The sequence below is a fragment of the Synchiropus splendidus genome, chromosome 5 (genome assembly GCF_027744825.2).
Source record: "Synchiropus splendidus isolate RoL2022-P1 chromosome 5, RoL_Sspl_1.0, whole genome shotgun sequence".
Classification (NCBI taxonomy): domain Eukaryota; kingdom Metazoa; phylum Chordata; class Actinopteri; order Syngnathiformes; family Callionymidae; genus Synchiropus; species Synchiropus splendidus.
Genome location: NC_071338.1, coordinates 31,155,447 through 31,170,027, shown reverse-complemented (window position 1 = coordinate 31,170,027; position 14,581 = coordinate 31,155,447). Strand labels below are relative to the sequence as shown.

At 44.1% G+C, this 14,581-nt stretch overlaps 1 protein-coding gene across 1 annotated transcript in view; it reads right to left on the bottom strand.

Annotated features, from left to right (window-relative positions):
- cd276 (CD276 molecule) overlaps window positions 1–14,581 on the bottom strand; it is a 100,773-nt gene that overhangs the window by 14,157 nt on the left and 72,035 nt on the right. The window contains exon 7 of the mRNA XM_053866258.1: window positions 9,762–9,812. Coding sequence (XP_053722233.1) covers window positions 9,784–9,812 — 29 coding nt within the window. The 3' untranslated portion in view covers window positions 9,762–9,783. The remainder of the gene's footprint in view (window positions 1–9,761; window positions 9,813–14,581) is intronic.

Here is a 14,581-nt window from a genome sequence, read left to right as displayed (position 1 = left end):
CGAGGAGACGCTGCGTTCGCGTCGACGAGTCATTCAGAATCCAGAGCAGGAGAATCGACGTTGTTGCGCCGCTCTTTAGCCGAAACATCCCGTTTGGATGCTTCCACTGTGTCAGCGCTGACAGCTGCTGCAGCTGCTCACTGATGTTTCTCCAAATGAGTCAGACATGATCACCTCCATTTCACTCTCATTTACTCAAGTTGGACATTATCTCAAATTAGCTGTGTGATGAATCCACTTCATATCGTGTCTGTCAGGAGCTGTTTGCTACATTTACATGCAGCAACTTCCGTTCTTCGGAGACATCTGGCAGCGCTGAATTGATAGAGCAGTCCGACAATATTATGCGTTCGCTATTATACAACTGCTGACATTATTATTGATCACACAACACTGAATTTCATAACTAGACCAGCAGAGTTACTTTATTGGATCATTGATAGCATGGTCAGGTTGCAACCCATCCTCATTCCCATGGCGTAATATATTGATGGGAAAGAGGACTTTTGCGTCCTGTACTGACGCAGAACGCTGCCTTCAGTGTTTTGTATTGAACTGAAGCAGATGTTCCAGCTTCCGTAGCATATCCTGACGCAGTGGGCAGCGCGTTACGTGTAAAAGAAAGATGGTCAGTCGAGATATGGCGCTCCTTTTGTTTTAGACGTAACAACGTCTCAAAGCCCCTCAAACAGCCGTCAGCCGGGTTTTACATCGCGAGTGATGTCCACTCTAATTCAGTGAAGAGAGCTTCCGAACGTCACCCCCACGGTTCACGCTCCCCCACAGTTACGACCCACACACGCCTGCCTGGAACGCTACAAAAGGAGGAAAATGTTTTGTGCCCCTTTGAAACGCCTATGCGTCAACATGAAATGCAGAAGGCTGCCTTTGGGATAGGACACTTCCCCCGGTCTCAGATCGGAGTTAGGCATTGTTTTGACAAGTTTAGTTAAAAAGCAGCACTGAAATGAAGTGAGATGTCAGGAACAATTGCAACTCTGACTGGGAGAGAAGGATCATCCAGAACTAGTGACGGGGCTTCATGAAGCCTCACTGTCAGAGCTCAGTTGGTGGTGCTCTCTGTTTTATGGTGCGAGGTTTCATTAAAATGCCTGCTCAATGACAAAAATCATCAAGTAAGGAGTGCGACCTAGTGGGTCGTGAAGATCAAGAGAGTGTTTCATGAAGCTTCATAAGTTTAGCCATTAGTGGATAATGACAGATGATGGAAAAAAACAAGGGGAGCCAAGAGAAAAAAGAGAATGCTGACGGAATGTAGATGATGTGACTACAAGTAACATCTGACCTACGACCTGCTTGACTTACCTCCACCCGTACGGCCATTTTTTTTTTTTTTTTTTTTAATTCAATGTCTGCACGTAGCACCCCAGCAACGCGTACAACAGTTATGGCAGCACAGTATCCCAGCATCTCACTCTCACATCTACCACTACAGTAGTAGCTATAACCCTCGCGTCGGCTATTTTGAATGGCATGCCGTCGACTTACGTCCATCCGAATCGGACTGGACGTAAGACGATGTTACTTGTATGCCCAAACCAAAATGCAGTTTTTGACCTGAGGTTCGACTGTATTTCCAATTAGACACTGACTTCAAAAAACTGCTGTTTCCCAGGCCTCAAGTGCAACGCACCGTGAGCCATGGCCCTCAGCTTATTTCCCTCTCAGAAGGCTTACATGTAAAGACAGCCTTGACAAGTTGGCACTTCACCGGATAGATACACTGGGACATGTAGAGTTCTGTATGCTTGGTTGGAAACTGGATCTGAACCCGCCCGGAGCACGTTGAGCGACTTTCAGGAATTCTTGTTGTGGTTTCCAACCACATGTCACAACATTGAAAACACCACTTCCTGATAAAACTCAGCACTTCCTCCTCACAGACGGCAGCGTTTCCTGTCAGCGCTGACAGCGCTTCTCTGCGAGTCCCTGTGGTCTGCATCAGTGGGCGCTTCCAACAAAAACCGAGCGGCTGATCTCGTACGCGGCCTCTCATCTGCACTACGCAAATTCCACCGTGCTAATTGAGCCCACAGGCGAATGATTTCCGCGAAGGCTCTTGTGCTTTTCTGGCAAAAACATCCCAAAAAAAAAAAAAAAAAGGAAAGTCTCTGTGGAGGAGACGGCTCTGTGTCGAGAGGCAAACAGAGCAGAACTCCCGCCGTGTTCATTAGCTGTCATTGATCAGTGATTCAGTAGCTGTGCGGCTCCCACTGCAGCTCGACAATTGCCAGCTTCATGTCCTAAAAATGAATATAAAGGTAAGATATTGAAGCCACCGCAGCATTTTTCTCATCATATTTTTCGGTGCCCACAGCACTATTTGGATGTAAATGGCTGTTTGCCAGAGCTGGAGTAAGCAGAGACAGCAGACTTGTCCACGCCGCTGTTTCCTCATATCAATAGGAGCTGGTGGGGATTTGCTATATTGGCCTGCTAAGCGGTGATAAGTGAGACACTTCTGTAACTGTACATTTTACTGCATTGTGAACACAGCAACTTCAAAAATCCCATTTACATTTCTCCTCTGTCTGGAAGAAGCCCCCCCCTCAGCTCAGTCGGCACGACCGAAACAATAAGGTTCCGTCTTCACAGTCCAGATTCCGAGTGAATATACGGGGCGGAATTCGATCAATAACTCCAACCCCGGCTGGAGCGGCGAGCTAGCCTCCATAATGTGGCACTAATTGCACCTATAGGGTCTTAGCTTTTATAAAAGCGTTTCCTTATTGGGATTCATGTTCGGTCCGCAGGTAGATGGTCTTTTTTTCCCTCTTCTTTATTCTCTTTATGTCGACTGACATTGAATATTTATTTTCACCTCATTTGCAGCCCTTCCATAGATACCAAGGCCGCGCGCCGCACAATTCCACACGGCCCTTTTAAACATCAAAAGGACAAGAAGGGCTTTTAAAATAAACCAGCCAAGACATGTTACTTACATGCGGCTCATACACCGAAGAGAAAGAGATCTGCGAGTGACACTATTTCTGTTTCAAGTGGCCGCGCCGTCACTGTGCAGCCCTCATCTGGCAGTGATCAGTGTGTAGCGTATCGCCCCGATAGAAATACGACATCATGTTTACATGTTGAGACAAAGGTGGGGGGCATAAACTCAAAGGTGGGGGGCAAAAAACACGACCCTCACTGGTGTTTAGGGCAATTTCATGTCAATGATGAGATATTAGGAGGGTGAAAAATTCCACACTTCCGCCTCCCCAGAAATCTCATCTCGTTCTACTGGGGCAACATAAGCAAGTACACATCAGAAACACACAAAAACTGGCTTTGTTTGGAAAGTCTGATCATTTTTCTCGAAGCTCGTCCTTCAAGGTGGGAATCTCAGGTGATCACACATGATAAACAAAGACGACGCGTCACAGAAACCGGAAAACAAGGTACATAACATGGAAGTGGACTGGATGACGGGGTTTTCTTTGAAAATTATTAGTAGAACTGCTGCTCACATAAGGTGCCTGAGTCATGCAGACCTGCTATATCAAAACGACCCCCTTCACCTGCTTGCTTCTCAGTTGGATCGCTTCTTGACTGGCTACATTCCGTGCCGCGGCGCAGTTCATTTTGGGAGCCGTCACGTCTGCCCCACACACACAAAGATTTTTGATCTGAAACATTTCCGAGCTGCACGAATAACTAACAGGGCTTTTGTCATCTGTTGTCGGGGTGGGGCCAAAACAGCCTGGAAATTGCTTTGGGAATCCTGGTGACGGGTACAGACTCAACCCAGCCTCTAAAAGATGGATTGGCAACAGTGAAAAGGGCCAGTCTGGAACGTCGACCTTGCCATTTCAACTCTATGTTTAGAGCTCACCTTGACGTCACACGCAGACAAACATGGCAGCAGCAACAAACATTTCACCCTCCTTACACCGACAACTGCAGTGGCAACATGCAAGATGCAAAATGCTGGAAAGACTTTTGTTTAAATTAGTACCGCAACCAATTCCAAATTGTTTTTGCCTTTTACTCGAAGGATGATTTGTTACCTCACAGCAAGAATGTTAAGGCTTCAACACAGATTAGTATCGGTATCCATCGACTCAAAGCCCAGGTATCGGGAGCATAAAAGTCAGATCGGTGCCTACCTATGTGGGTACTGAGCTTTAGACATTCTTAAGGCCAACTGAATGTCCTGGGTCTCCCCCAAACCTTCACCTGGAAACACTTCATGCAGTGGGTGTCAAGAGGACATCCCCAATTAGATGCCACCTAAACTGGGTTCCCTTGATGCAGAGGAGCACATGGTCTTCTTTGAGTCTCTCCCAGGTGACTGACGTTCTCAACCCATCTCCCTTTCTTTCTTTCTTTCGCCACCCAAAACAGGCAACCTCACTTGGAATAAACTGACTTTGGTTTCAGGCACGTCCCATATTCTTCACCATGACAGATTGATCCACAGCCTGAAGAACCCAAGGAACTCCACCACTTGGTAAAAGCCACCATCATCAGCCTGGACCTGTCTCAACTCAACAAGGTCCTGAAGATCGTCTGGCTGCCCAGTGAACATCCAGGTGATGAGCAGGACCAGCGAGAAAGTCAGCCGAACAACTATAACAGGTAAAGAACTGTGCGCTCCCAGAGCTCCCCAGACAGGACAGTATGAGTAAAACATCGTCTCACAATGGGGCTCAGAATGATCTTGACTTCGCCGCCCTCAAATTTCACTTCGAGTGAGTTCAACAAACTCCACAATGAGGAGCACCGATAAGGTGGATGGAGTTAAAGTGCCTCTTCTCTCTAAAACAAGGTACTTAAATGCAGATGCTCCTTTTATGAAATCAGATTTGCTGCACTGCATAAATGCACAAATCGATACCACACAAATATTAGAATAATTGATCAGGATGAATCAGCAGAGGAGCGATCTCCGGATATTGCGCCGCAATAACACACTTGCAGAAGGTCAAAATAGGCTTCGCTAACAACAAACTCTCTGACTCAGACAGGTCACTCTTCATTTTTGGATGATCACTTGTTCATATTTCCCATCAGCTCATATGAAAATGAGCTGTTATGACCAATAAAAATGAGGAACGGGAAAACAGCGTTCATGAACGTTTTTGCTGTGACAGAAGCAAAGACACAGCCGACACAGATGGAGACACAAAAATAGTCACCCTGTCTTAAAGCCGCCTGGAGGCTTTGACTCCTCTGTGTTGTGTAACAGTGAAGTGTAAGTTGTGTCACTTTCATGTCTCAATGTTGTGTCCTTTTGCTGAACGGGGGGGAAAAGCTATGGGACCTTTGCTTCCTTTACATTCCCTCTGGTGAGTCCAGGAGGGAGGAAGACCTGAAAATAGACAAGGTGGCGAGAACGTGGGAACAGTCAACGTGTCTCACATGACCAGCGAGTCAACGATGGCATGTGAGTCACCTTCAGTGACGTCGACACAAGCGCGCCTTTCTAAAGACGTGTAGATTGGTTTCCTCATGCGTACCTATATTATTATATTCAGTTATTAGTCAGAAGTAATCTTCAGCTGAATAATGCTAATATGAATAAATAAACAATAAAGTGCCATTATACTGGTCCAAGCTGTAGGACTGGGTAGGAGGTCATAAACACCCCCCCACCTCCGTCCTCATGTCTAGAATTGTACAATTGAATGGCACAATGTGAAGTACAATTAATTTTTTTGTTTGTTTACATGAAAAAAACTAAACAAAACTAAATGCTTAACATTTTCATTGTTGTGGTACGAAGTCAACAAATAACTGAGAATGTGTTCAAAACTGAACAATAAATAAAGCAGCCAATAAACTAAATCAGCAGAGTATGAAATTCATATTTAGTAGTCCTGCCATTGGCACACATTGGAAGGCAATATTTACATCCCTCCCTGGTAGTGAAGCACTGGTGAGGCTTCATGAAACAGTGTCCTCATTTTCAGTGCTCAGTAGGAGGCGCTCTCGGCTCATAAATGATGTGAGGTTTTATTAAAACGGTTGTTCAAATCCAAATATTTTAGAGCAGAGTGCGCCATCTAGTGGGCTCTGAATATTATGACAGTGTTTCATGAGGCATCACGACTAATGTACAAAGTTGCCATTTGGTAACACTGGCTTTTCAGTCCTTCACACACAAAGTACTTCAGATGCGTAAATATAGTACAATCTTCTCAATGTCTAAGTGAACCAACAGCTGTGTTTACATTTATTAACTGACTGTCTGGTGGGAATATTGAAGCCATTTTTTGATGAGTCCCACCATTTTATTAGTCAAAAATCCTACATTTTGACATGAAAAAAACAACATGTCGTACAATAGCTGAGGTAAGTTTACTATCCTCTGGCTTGTTTCACGTCATCAGATTATTATGTTAAACTGCTGAAAGGTAGATGTTGCCACACTGGCAACACTGTATCATTCAATCGCCCGTCCGCATGTTGACCTTCTAGTCTACCATAATAATGCACTTTGAATCCTTTCCACGTTGCTTACGATTATGATTCACACTTTTGTCTTCCATTTTCAGAATGAGGCAGGGAAGAGTAGCAGAGGTCCGACTGCAACAGTTCCACCAGCAGCTGCACACAGCAATAATCGATGGCCTGCTGTTGAAGCAATACGGGGCTGGTCTTTTACATTATGTACATTTTTGAATTGCTACTTGCTGATGCAGCAGGAGGACGTTCACATAATAATCTGAGTTGTTTAACAACAGCATTTTACAATGATAATTTTTTATTTTATATATATTTTTTCCTTTATTCCATTATCATAGTGTTGCATTATCATTGATTCGTACAATAAAATGTGTATTTTTAGAAGACTTTTGTTGGTTATTTTTACTTGATATGTAGTTTATAAGTAAAGACAGACAGACAGACAGACAGACAGACAGACAGATAGATAGATAGATGCGAGGGAGCACTGGGGAGACAGAACTCCCACATTACAATATGGCTGAGTGGTCGAGAGACCAATCTAAGACACAATTCAGCAAAGGCCGCGCCCCACTTCGCGGGAAAGATGGATGCACATAAAGAAAGAGGGACAATGATGCTGCCGTAGATGCACAGAAATGACACCGGGTCAGAAAAGTGCAGGGAAATTCCAGCAAATACTGGAAGAAGCCTGCGGTCAGACGGAGGGCACTCAGCGATGAGTCAATCCACGGAGCGGAAGAACACACAAGCCTTCTTCAACCATACACCCCCGTGTTTGAGGAATACAGTTTACACTCTTTTTTTTTAACCACGCTGAGTCACACCATCAGAAATATCGAATGATATCGAACGATAAATGCCATATTTCATAAAAAACCTCAACACCATTTGAGAACTGAGAAAATGAAAGCCTTTTTCCAGACGTTAATCACAATATCATTTTTTTTGTGTGTTTGAGTTCTAGTCTTAAACCTACTTATTTAGAGTCAAAATCTTTTTGACAATTCTTTTATCTAGTTATTTTATATTCAGGAAAAGTTCATGCCAATACATGAAGAGAAATGAAAACTGAAAATAAATTACAGAGGAACAACATAAAATAAAATAAAATAAATAAATGGAAATAAAAGTGGACAGATTAATTTCCACTCACATATATTTAAATTTATATTTATATCATCTTTAATTTCATCTGCGAGGACGTGTGGACTTTTTTCATATCTCCCCCAGCGCCTGTGTCCACGTTCTGTTTGATCCATGAGTGTGTCATCACCACAGGCACATGCACAGATAGCCCCCTAGTGGTGTTCAGGCATCAGCCCTTTTTGTCCTGACATGAGAAAAATGGTCAAATACAGCATGAAACTGACAGGTAAAAATGGTGCTCGAGCAATCCTGACGTTGTTTGAAGCTAAATGAAACACATTATTGCCAGTAAAAACACGGTAGCTATGTGTCCCGCGTCACTAAAATGTCTTGCGGGACAGCCAGAGTTCTGAGTTTCGAGCCAAAGTTTGTGGCCTTGGTCGCCAGTTTGATATTTTTAAGTAGTGGGATGTTAACTTGAGTCGCTATACGTGAAAAAATCCTAATGGGAGATTTATAATCATCACCTGGCTGTGTAAAAACACAGCACATAACAAAATGAGTAAAACAACTTGCATGACCAAAGACGCGAACAAGCTGATGGTAAAACGCAGTCATTTAAAAAGCAACTTGTCAGACACGCTCCTCCTCTGGTCACTGTGGTGTACTGCAACTGGATTTCACTGGTGTGACTGGATGTAGTGTTATATATCATAGTGTTATATATATATATATAATCTCTCATATATATATATATATTAATTATAGTTGCATAGGGTCACATGACCAAAGGATAGACATGATCATTTTCAAATCCAAATGAAACAGTCGCCTGCTCAAGTTGTTCTGTTTCATACACACTAAATGAGTCAAAATGAATCAAAGCCAGAATCAGAAACAAGCCTTTGTCATGTCACTGGAGGTAAAACCTGTTGGCACAGCATTAGAATGCAGATAAAAAAAAGCTCTGTTCTTCTCACCAAATGATGAGTCTCATCAGAAATCGGTGAAGCAAGTTTGAAGAATGGGCGACGAGTGGCAACCATCTGCGTTTGGCTGCTTGGCATTGGATGATTTCGCCCTGATAGTTTGCCTCAAACGGGTTTGGAAACCGATTTCAAATGCCCAGTTTTTTCCGACGTAAACAAGCCATAACATCAAGCTATCAAAACAGCAGAGAAGCTATGAAAAACATGGGTGAGGAGGCATCAACACTCGCTGGTAAAAGACCCACTGTTGACCCAAACACAACATGTTTTGTCCTGCTGACCTTCTGAAGAGAGTTTTACATTCCATTTACATTAGTGTTCAGCGTTCAGACACTTCATCCTCTCACAACAGTCTGAGTCGTCGCTTCCACATCAACGTCGAATAAAAACAAGCCCTTGGTTCTGATATTGCCGCAACTACGCCCACTTCAGTGCCATCACCTTCCCCAGTGACATCACTAGATGGCGCCGGCGTTTGACCCACTTATGAGAACCTCATCAGAATGTATTGTATGGTTGAATATAGAAACTAAATTCCATTTAACATTGTCAAACATCACCCAGTATTTCTTCTTTCTAATCATACAATGGTAGATGTTGGTGACACTTTAAGATTCAGCTTTTTTTACACTCACTGAACATTGTTCCGTAATACCTTTTGTGTCCTTTATTTCTCACGTTCTTGGGTTTACTCCAGCATTTTCAAATTCTTTGACTTGATTAAAATTGTGAAAGTAATTTTGTGCGAGATACGTAATGTGTTCAGATAATTTTCCACAGACTCAAATCTGCTTCCCAAACCTCCTGGTGCCTTTGATGGTGCCTTTGTTTGAGGGATTGACACGCGTGTTCCTTCCCGCGACAATAAACCCTCAATTTTCAGCATTAGCCAAAGCAGACGACGCAGCTGCTCATCAGGTAGACAGACAGCTGGAGGGTGATGCCGTCGTCAGACGGAAAGAAAGACAGTCGTGACTCGCCCCGAATCATCACCAATGATCAGACGTGTTTTCTCCCTCCAGCTTCCCAGCCTGGTAAAATATGCCTTCGGAGCCGATGACCCTTGGTGGCTATAATCGAAATGTTAAGACCCGGCATTCTTCGGAGTGTTTGCTTTATTATGGCAGCCTCGCCTCATTACAGAAGCACTTACCCCGAGTTTGCAGAGACAGAGAGAGCGTCGACTCGGCCGACTGTTGTGGCAAAACTTAAGTGGCCAACAAATGAAGACCAAAGCAGACAAAAGAAACTCACCTTTTAGGTCTTTTTTTGAGGTCTAGCTCTGGATTTTCAGCGGCGTCATGACTGAAAGAGAGAAGACACACAGGTGGTCATAATTCAATGGCATGTTGCAGGGAACTTGGATTAAGCTAACCATCCCAATCGCGGACATGACCCCTTCCATCTGTGACCCCCCCGCCCCCCTCCATCTCCGCTCCATCGCCATGGCTAACAGGAAGCAGAGGGCACAGCGCTTTATTTAATTAGTCACAGCAGATGAGCGTTCATGTGGAACGGAACAGCGGAGGCAGATTGGAGTGGTGCGATGGATCGACACTCTCCCACTGGGCTTTGGCTGTGCTGTCAGAGAACCCAGACTACATGACAGAACCGGTAAGAAAAGGAGGGGTGTTTGGCAGGCGGATGTAAGGCGCGTCTGTGAAGCGGCGGATTCGTCCACAGGAAGACGGGCTTCACTCCGAGTGCTGCTGCTGTCGCTGCTGTCTGAGGATGAAACACCCCGACTGGTTTATTCCCAATTAGAGCAGCACAATACACGAGCGCGGAACAGGGACGGTGAACTGTCTCGCCACAAGAGACTCAAACACGTATGTTCAGACAGGAATCTGCATAGGTACCTGGGTAACCTTCACTTAAATCAGCGCTTCTCAAATATTTTATGTTGCATCCCCCCCAGTAAACGTTTCACGCCCCCACCTCTACTCCACCTCTATAAATAGTATCATTTGTTCATAAAGTTATTACACTGTAAGTACAACTCGGCATAACATTGTATCCTTGTTTACATTAAAGAAAAAAGAAAGTAATATCGATCAACTTACAATGAAGAATAACTTTAGCAACATTGTTTTTGTCTGGAACAGAAAAGACTAAAAGTGCATCAATTTGCCTGAAATTAAAAAAAAACAAAAATCATGAGTGGATGTGCAATTACGCTTTATTCTAGTACGGCAAAAAAGTACATACCTGACAATACCCCCAGCTCCCCCAGGGGGGCCCGCCCCACTATTACACATCATCCATATTGGACTTTTGGAGAAGGACTGACTTAAATCAAACCCTATCAACCTTCATTTACATGGCACCTTTCATACACAGGTGGCGCTCAAATGCAGATGATAAGAACTCACACAGAAGCCAAGCACACATTCATGCACACTTGCACGTTTTCAGATCTGGGGGCGCCAAGTAAAAAGTAAGGGCTTATGACATATCCTCACTCCCAAGGCGTCATATAGCAACTCTTCTCATGACTTTCGGGTCTCATGTTGATGCTAAAGTCAGTCGCCTACAGTATCACCGTTTCAATACATGAAACACCTATGCGAGGCTCTAAAGGCCGTGAGGATCATGCGCTCGCATCACTGCTTCAAGTTCATGCAGCACCTTTATCGGCTGTGCAAGTGGGTGCTGCGAGTGAGGAGGCTCCTAGTGGCGACCACAGAGATAAACTGAATATTTTGGCATAAACATTCCACCATCCCCACTAAAAATAGACGAAAGCAACACTAAAAAGATGGGTTTTAGCATTCCATTAAAAAGAAATAAATCAACACTCTGGAGTAGTGATGTGCTCATGAGGCTTCATGATACAGTGCCCTCATTTTCATGACACTCTTTGCTCTAAAATCTTTGACCAACCATTTCAATGAAGCCTCACATCATTTCTAAATTGAGAGCTCCATCTACCGGCCTCTGAAAATAGTGTGCTTCTGTTTCATGAAGCCTCAAAAGCACTCTAAAAGAGGCTTCTCCATTCGTACTTGTTCGCCCCCAGTGGCACGAGAGGATCAGACAGGGAATGACAGACTAAATAACCAGACCATTTAGAGATTTATAAACAAATGGATGTTAAAAATGGATTCTGAGGCACAGCTCACACAGAGAATTCGAAATTGGGCCTTGCAAACTTCACCTTGAAAGAGATGGTTGGACCATTATTGATTAATATCTTGCTATGTTAAACTTTTAACTTTCCTTTTTTCTGGGTGGAGGATCCTGGTGGAGGAGTTAACCATCACGAGGGCTTGGTCATGAGTGAGGGGAGGATGCATGAGCAGCCTCAGTGGAGGAGGACTCTCTATTGCTTCATTTTATACACATTTTATTGAAATATGAAAGACAACTTTGGTTGAAAGAAGTAAAGAGATTTATAATCTTCAATTTTCTATTCATTTTGAAGGACTTGAAGTGCGGAAAAACAAGTTAGAATTCGACTTGAACAAGTAATGAATAGCAAAATACAATTGCTATTGGTTAGATAGATGGTGAGTTTAGCGGCCGCATGTGGCCCCTGGGCTGCACTTTGCCCACGTCTGCTTTATTGGTATTTGTCTTGGTGAAGACAGAGGTGAGGAAAAAGACAAAGCTCATTTACCGCCCACAGGTTTGAGATGAGCAACAGAACAAGATGGCAGATACAAGTGGCACGAATGAGGGTGTCTCGACTGAGAGGAGAAGCTCGAGCATCTCCTCAGGAGGACACTTTTCTAGTGCAACATGTGGCATGTTCATTTTGAAGCAGCCCTGACGGTAGATCCAGGACACTCAGGAGGCATTCTGTCCCACAGTTGACCTGAGAACAGCGTCGGAGAATGTTTCCCGGGAGAGTTTCTCACCTCAATGACCCGACCTTGGATTAACCAGGGGAGATATACAACATCCTACATTTAAGGACACAATTATTTTGCCGCTGCACCCATGGTTTTTGACCATATTTTTGGCCTCAATTGTAAAACAGTGAAGAACAACATACAGAATTCCATCTTATGAAAAGTCTTTCCTCGGCCTTCACCACCCAAACTGAAGCGGAGGGAACATGCGGGCTACTGTATGGTGCTGGACTTCCAGAGAAACGTGAGCGAGCTTGAATAATGTCTGTGCAACAAGGCGCCGCCGCGCGGCGGGCTCTTTTAATTAGCGCTCTTGAAGTTATCCACTGACCCACATCCGGTAATGAAGGCAACATGAATGCTCTATTTACATATCTTTGGTTGGTAATGTGTGACCGCTGGGAGAAGGCCGGTGGCTGAGGATGTGGTGCCAGTGTAAGAGGAAGGCCGCGTCAAGCTGGGGCGCCTCCGGCCGCTCCCCGGGACCCTCTTCAACTCTGCAGCGGCTGGGGCTTGTTGGGGATCTGCAAGTCGCCGAAACTGGGTTACGCAAGGAAGCCACAACTTTTTTGGTCGGTCAAGCTGTGTTGAGCTCTGAGTGGGGTAGGAAACGTCCAGTTGAAGCTCACTTCCTGACTGCATTTCATTTCATATCTCAATATCCTCAATATCTTCAACTGGCATGTCGCAACTAATGAAACAAGTCAATGTTATAAATCCTATGACCAGAGAGGATTTTTTTCTTCTTCTTCGAAGATGGAAAGATTTGACTTTGGGCGTGTGGGATTTTTTTTTCCTTTCCTTGAAGAGTTCCTGGACTGACAATGGATTGTTGTTTTTGACTGTAATTCTTAGTGTTTCATCAAGATAAGTGAGTGTTCTCATTTTCATTTTCTCTTCCCATTACGTATAAAACAGTGTAAAAATACCGTCGTCAACTGGTAAAGAAATTACCTCAGGGATGGTCAATGCAGTTTCACCATTTAAAAAAGGGAGGCGACTAGATTCCTGACGTGCTGAGACATATATGCAGTCCCCTGGTGGTGCTCGACCACCAGCCCTTTTACCTGTTTTTCCTTGCATGATAAAAGTGCCCCAGTTTTCCTTCATATTTAGATTCTTCAGAAAAAAGACAGTTACTCTCTCATCCGTTCCATGCATTGAATTTGAGTCACAGCTTTGCCGGGGTGAGGGATGTTGGAGCGATTAAAGACATGAACAAATGTTGAAGATTGCCACGTTGAATTTCGAAAATTTTCTGCAAAAAAGGGAGGGCTGGAAATGGGCGGTGAAAGTTTTACAGAGGGTTGAATTTGATCGCTTCTTATTTGTTCATGATGACATACCCCCTCATTCTTCCTCAACTTGTGTACCGAAAAACCAAAGTCGCTTATGATGGGCTGCTGAAGCTTCATGAAGCCTCATTGCCAGAGAAATAAGTGGCGCAATTATTTTGCTTGAAATGGTTGCTCAAAGGCAAACATTTTAGAGCAAAGAGCGCCATCTCCTGTGCACTCTTCATGAAGCTTCATCAGGCACTTCGGGAGGGTGAGACTTTATGAAACAGTGACCTAATTTGATCTCATTTTGGATCTTTTGAAAAATAAATGTGACTTGTATGTGTCTCCGGTGTAAACTTTAGTGGCCCCAAAAGGGCCCAAGCTCCCACAGAAGGACACAAAGACACATCATATACTGCGAGGGTGCTCAGTGTTTGGCTCTACTTTGAGTATCTCCTCATTTTCAGAGCTCAGTATGTGGAGATCTCAGTTCAAAAAAATGAGGTCATGTTTAAATGACTCTGTGAAACTGAATACAGTGTCTCACGAAGCCTCACAGCATCACTACTCTTGAAAGACTTTCGCATTGATATCACGACATAAGAGACTATGCTCATGGCATTGCTACTATAGTTTACCAAGAAAGATGAGTACATTGTTAAGTAGTACCGCCTGATTTAAGTACTATGTTAAGTAACAGCCAAAGTGTCTGCCACATTACCAGAACATCACAGCTGTTCTTTGTCTCCACAGCTGATGGCGTCAACTCTAGTCGATGACAGGACTCCCACCAGACATGCCACGCTGCATTTCTGACGTGTCCCTGAAGCGGCGTGACGCACATCTTCACCTAACACACACCAATCTATTTTTGCCGCTCGGAAAACCTGTCAATCAAGAGTAGATCGGAACGTTCAAGCAGAGATGAAGGGAACGGCGG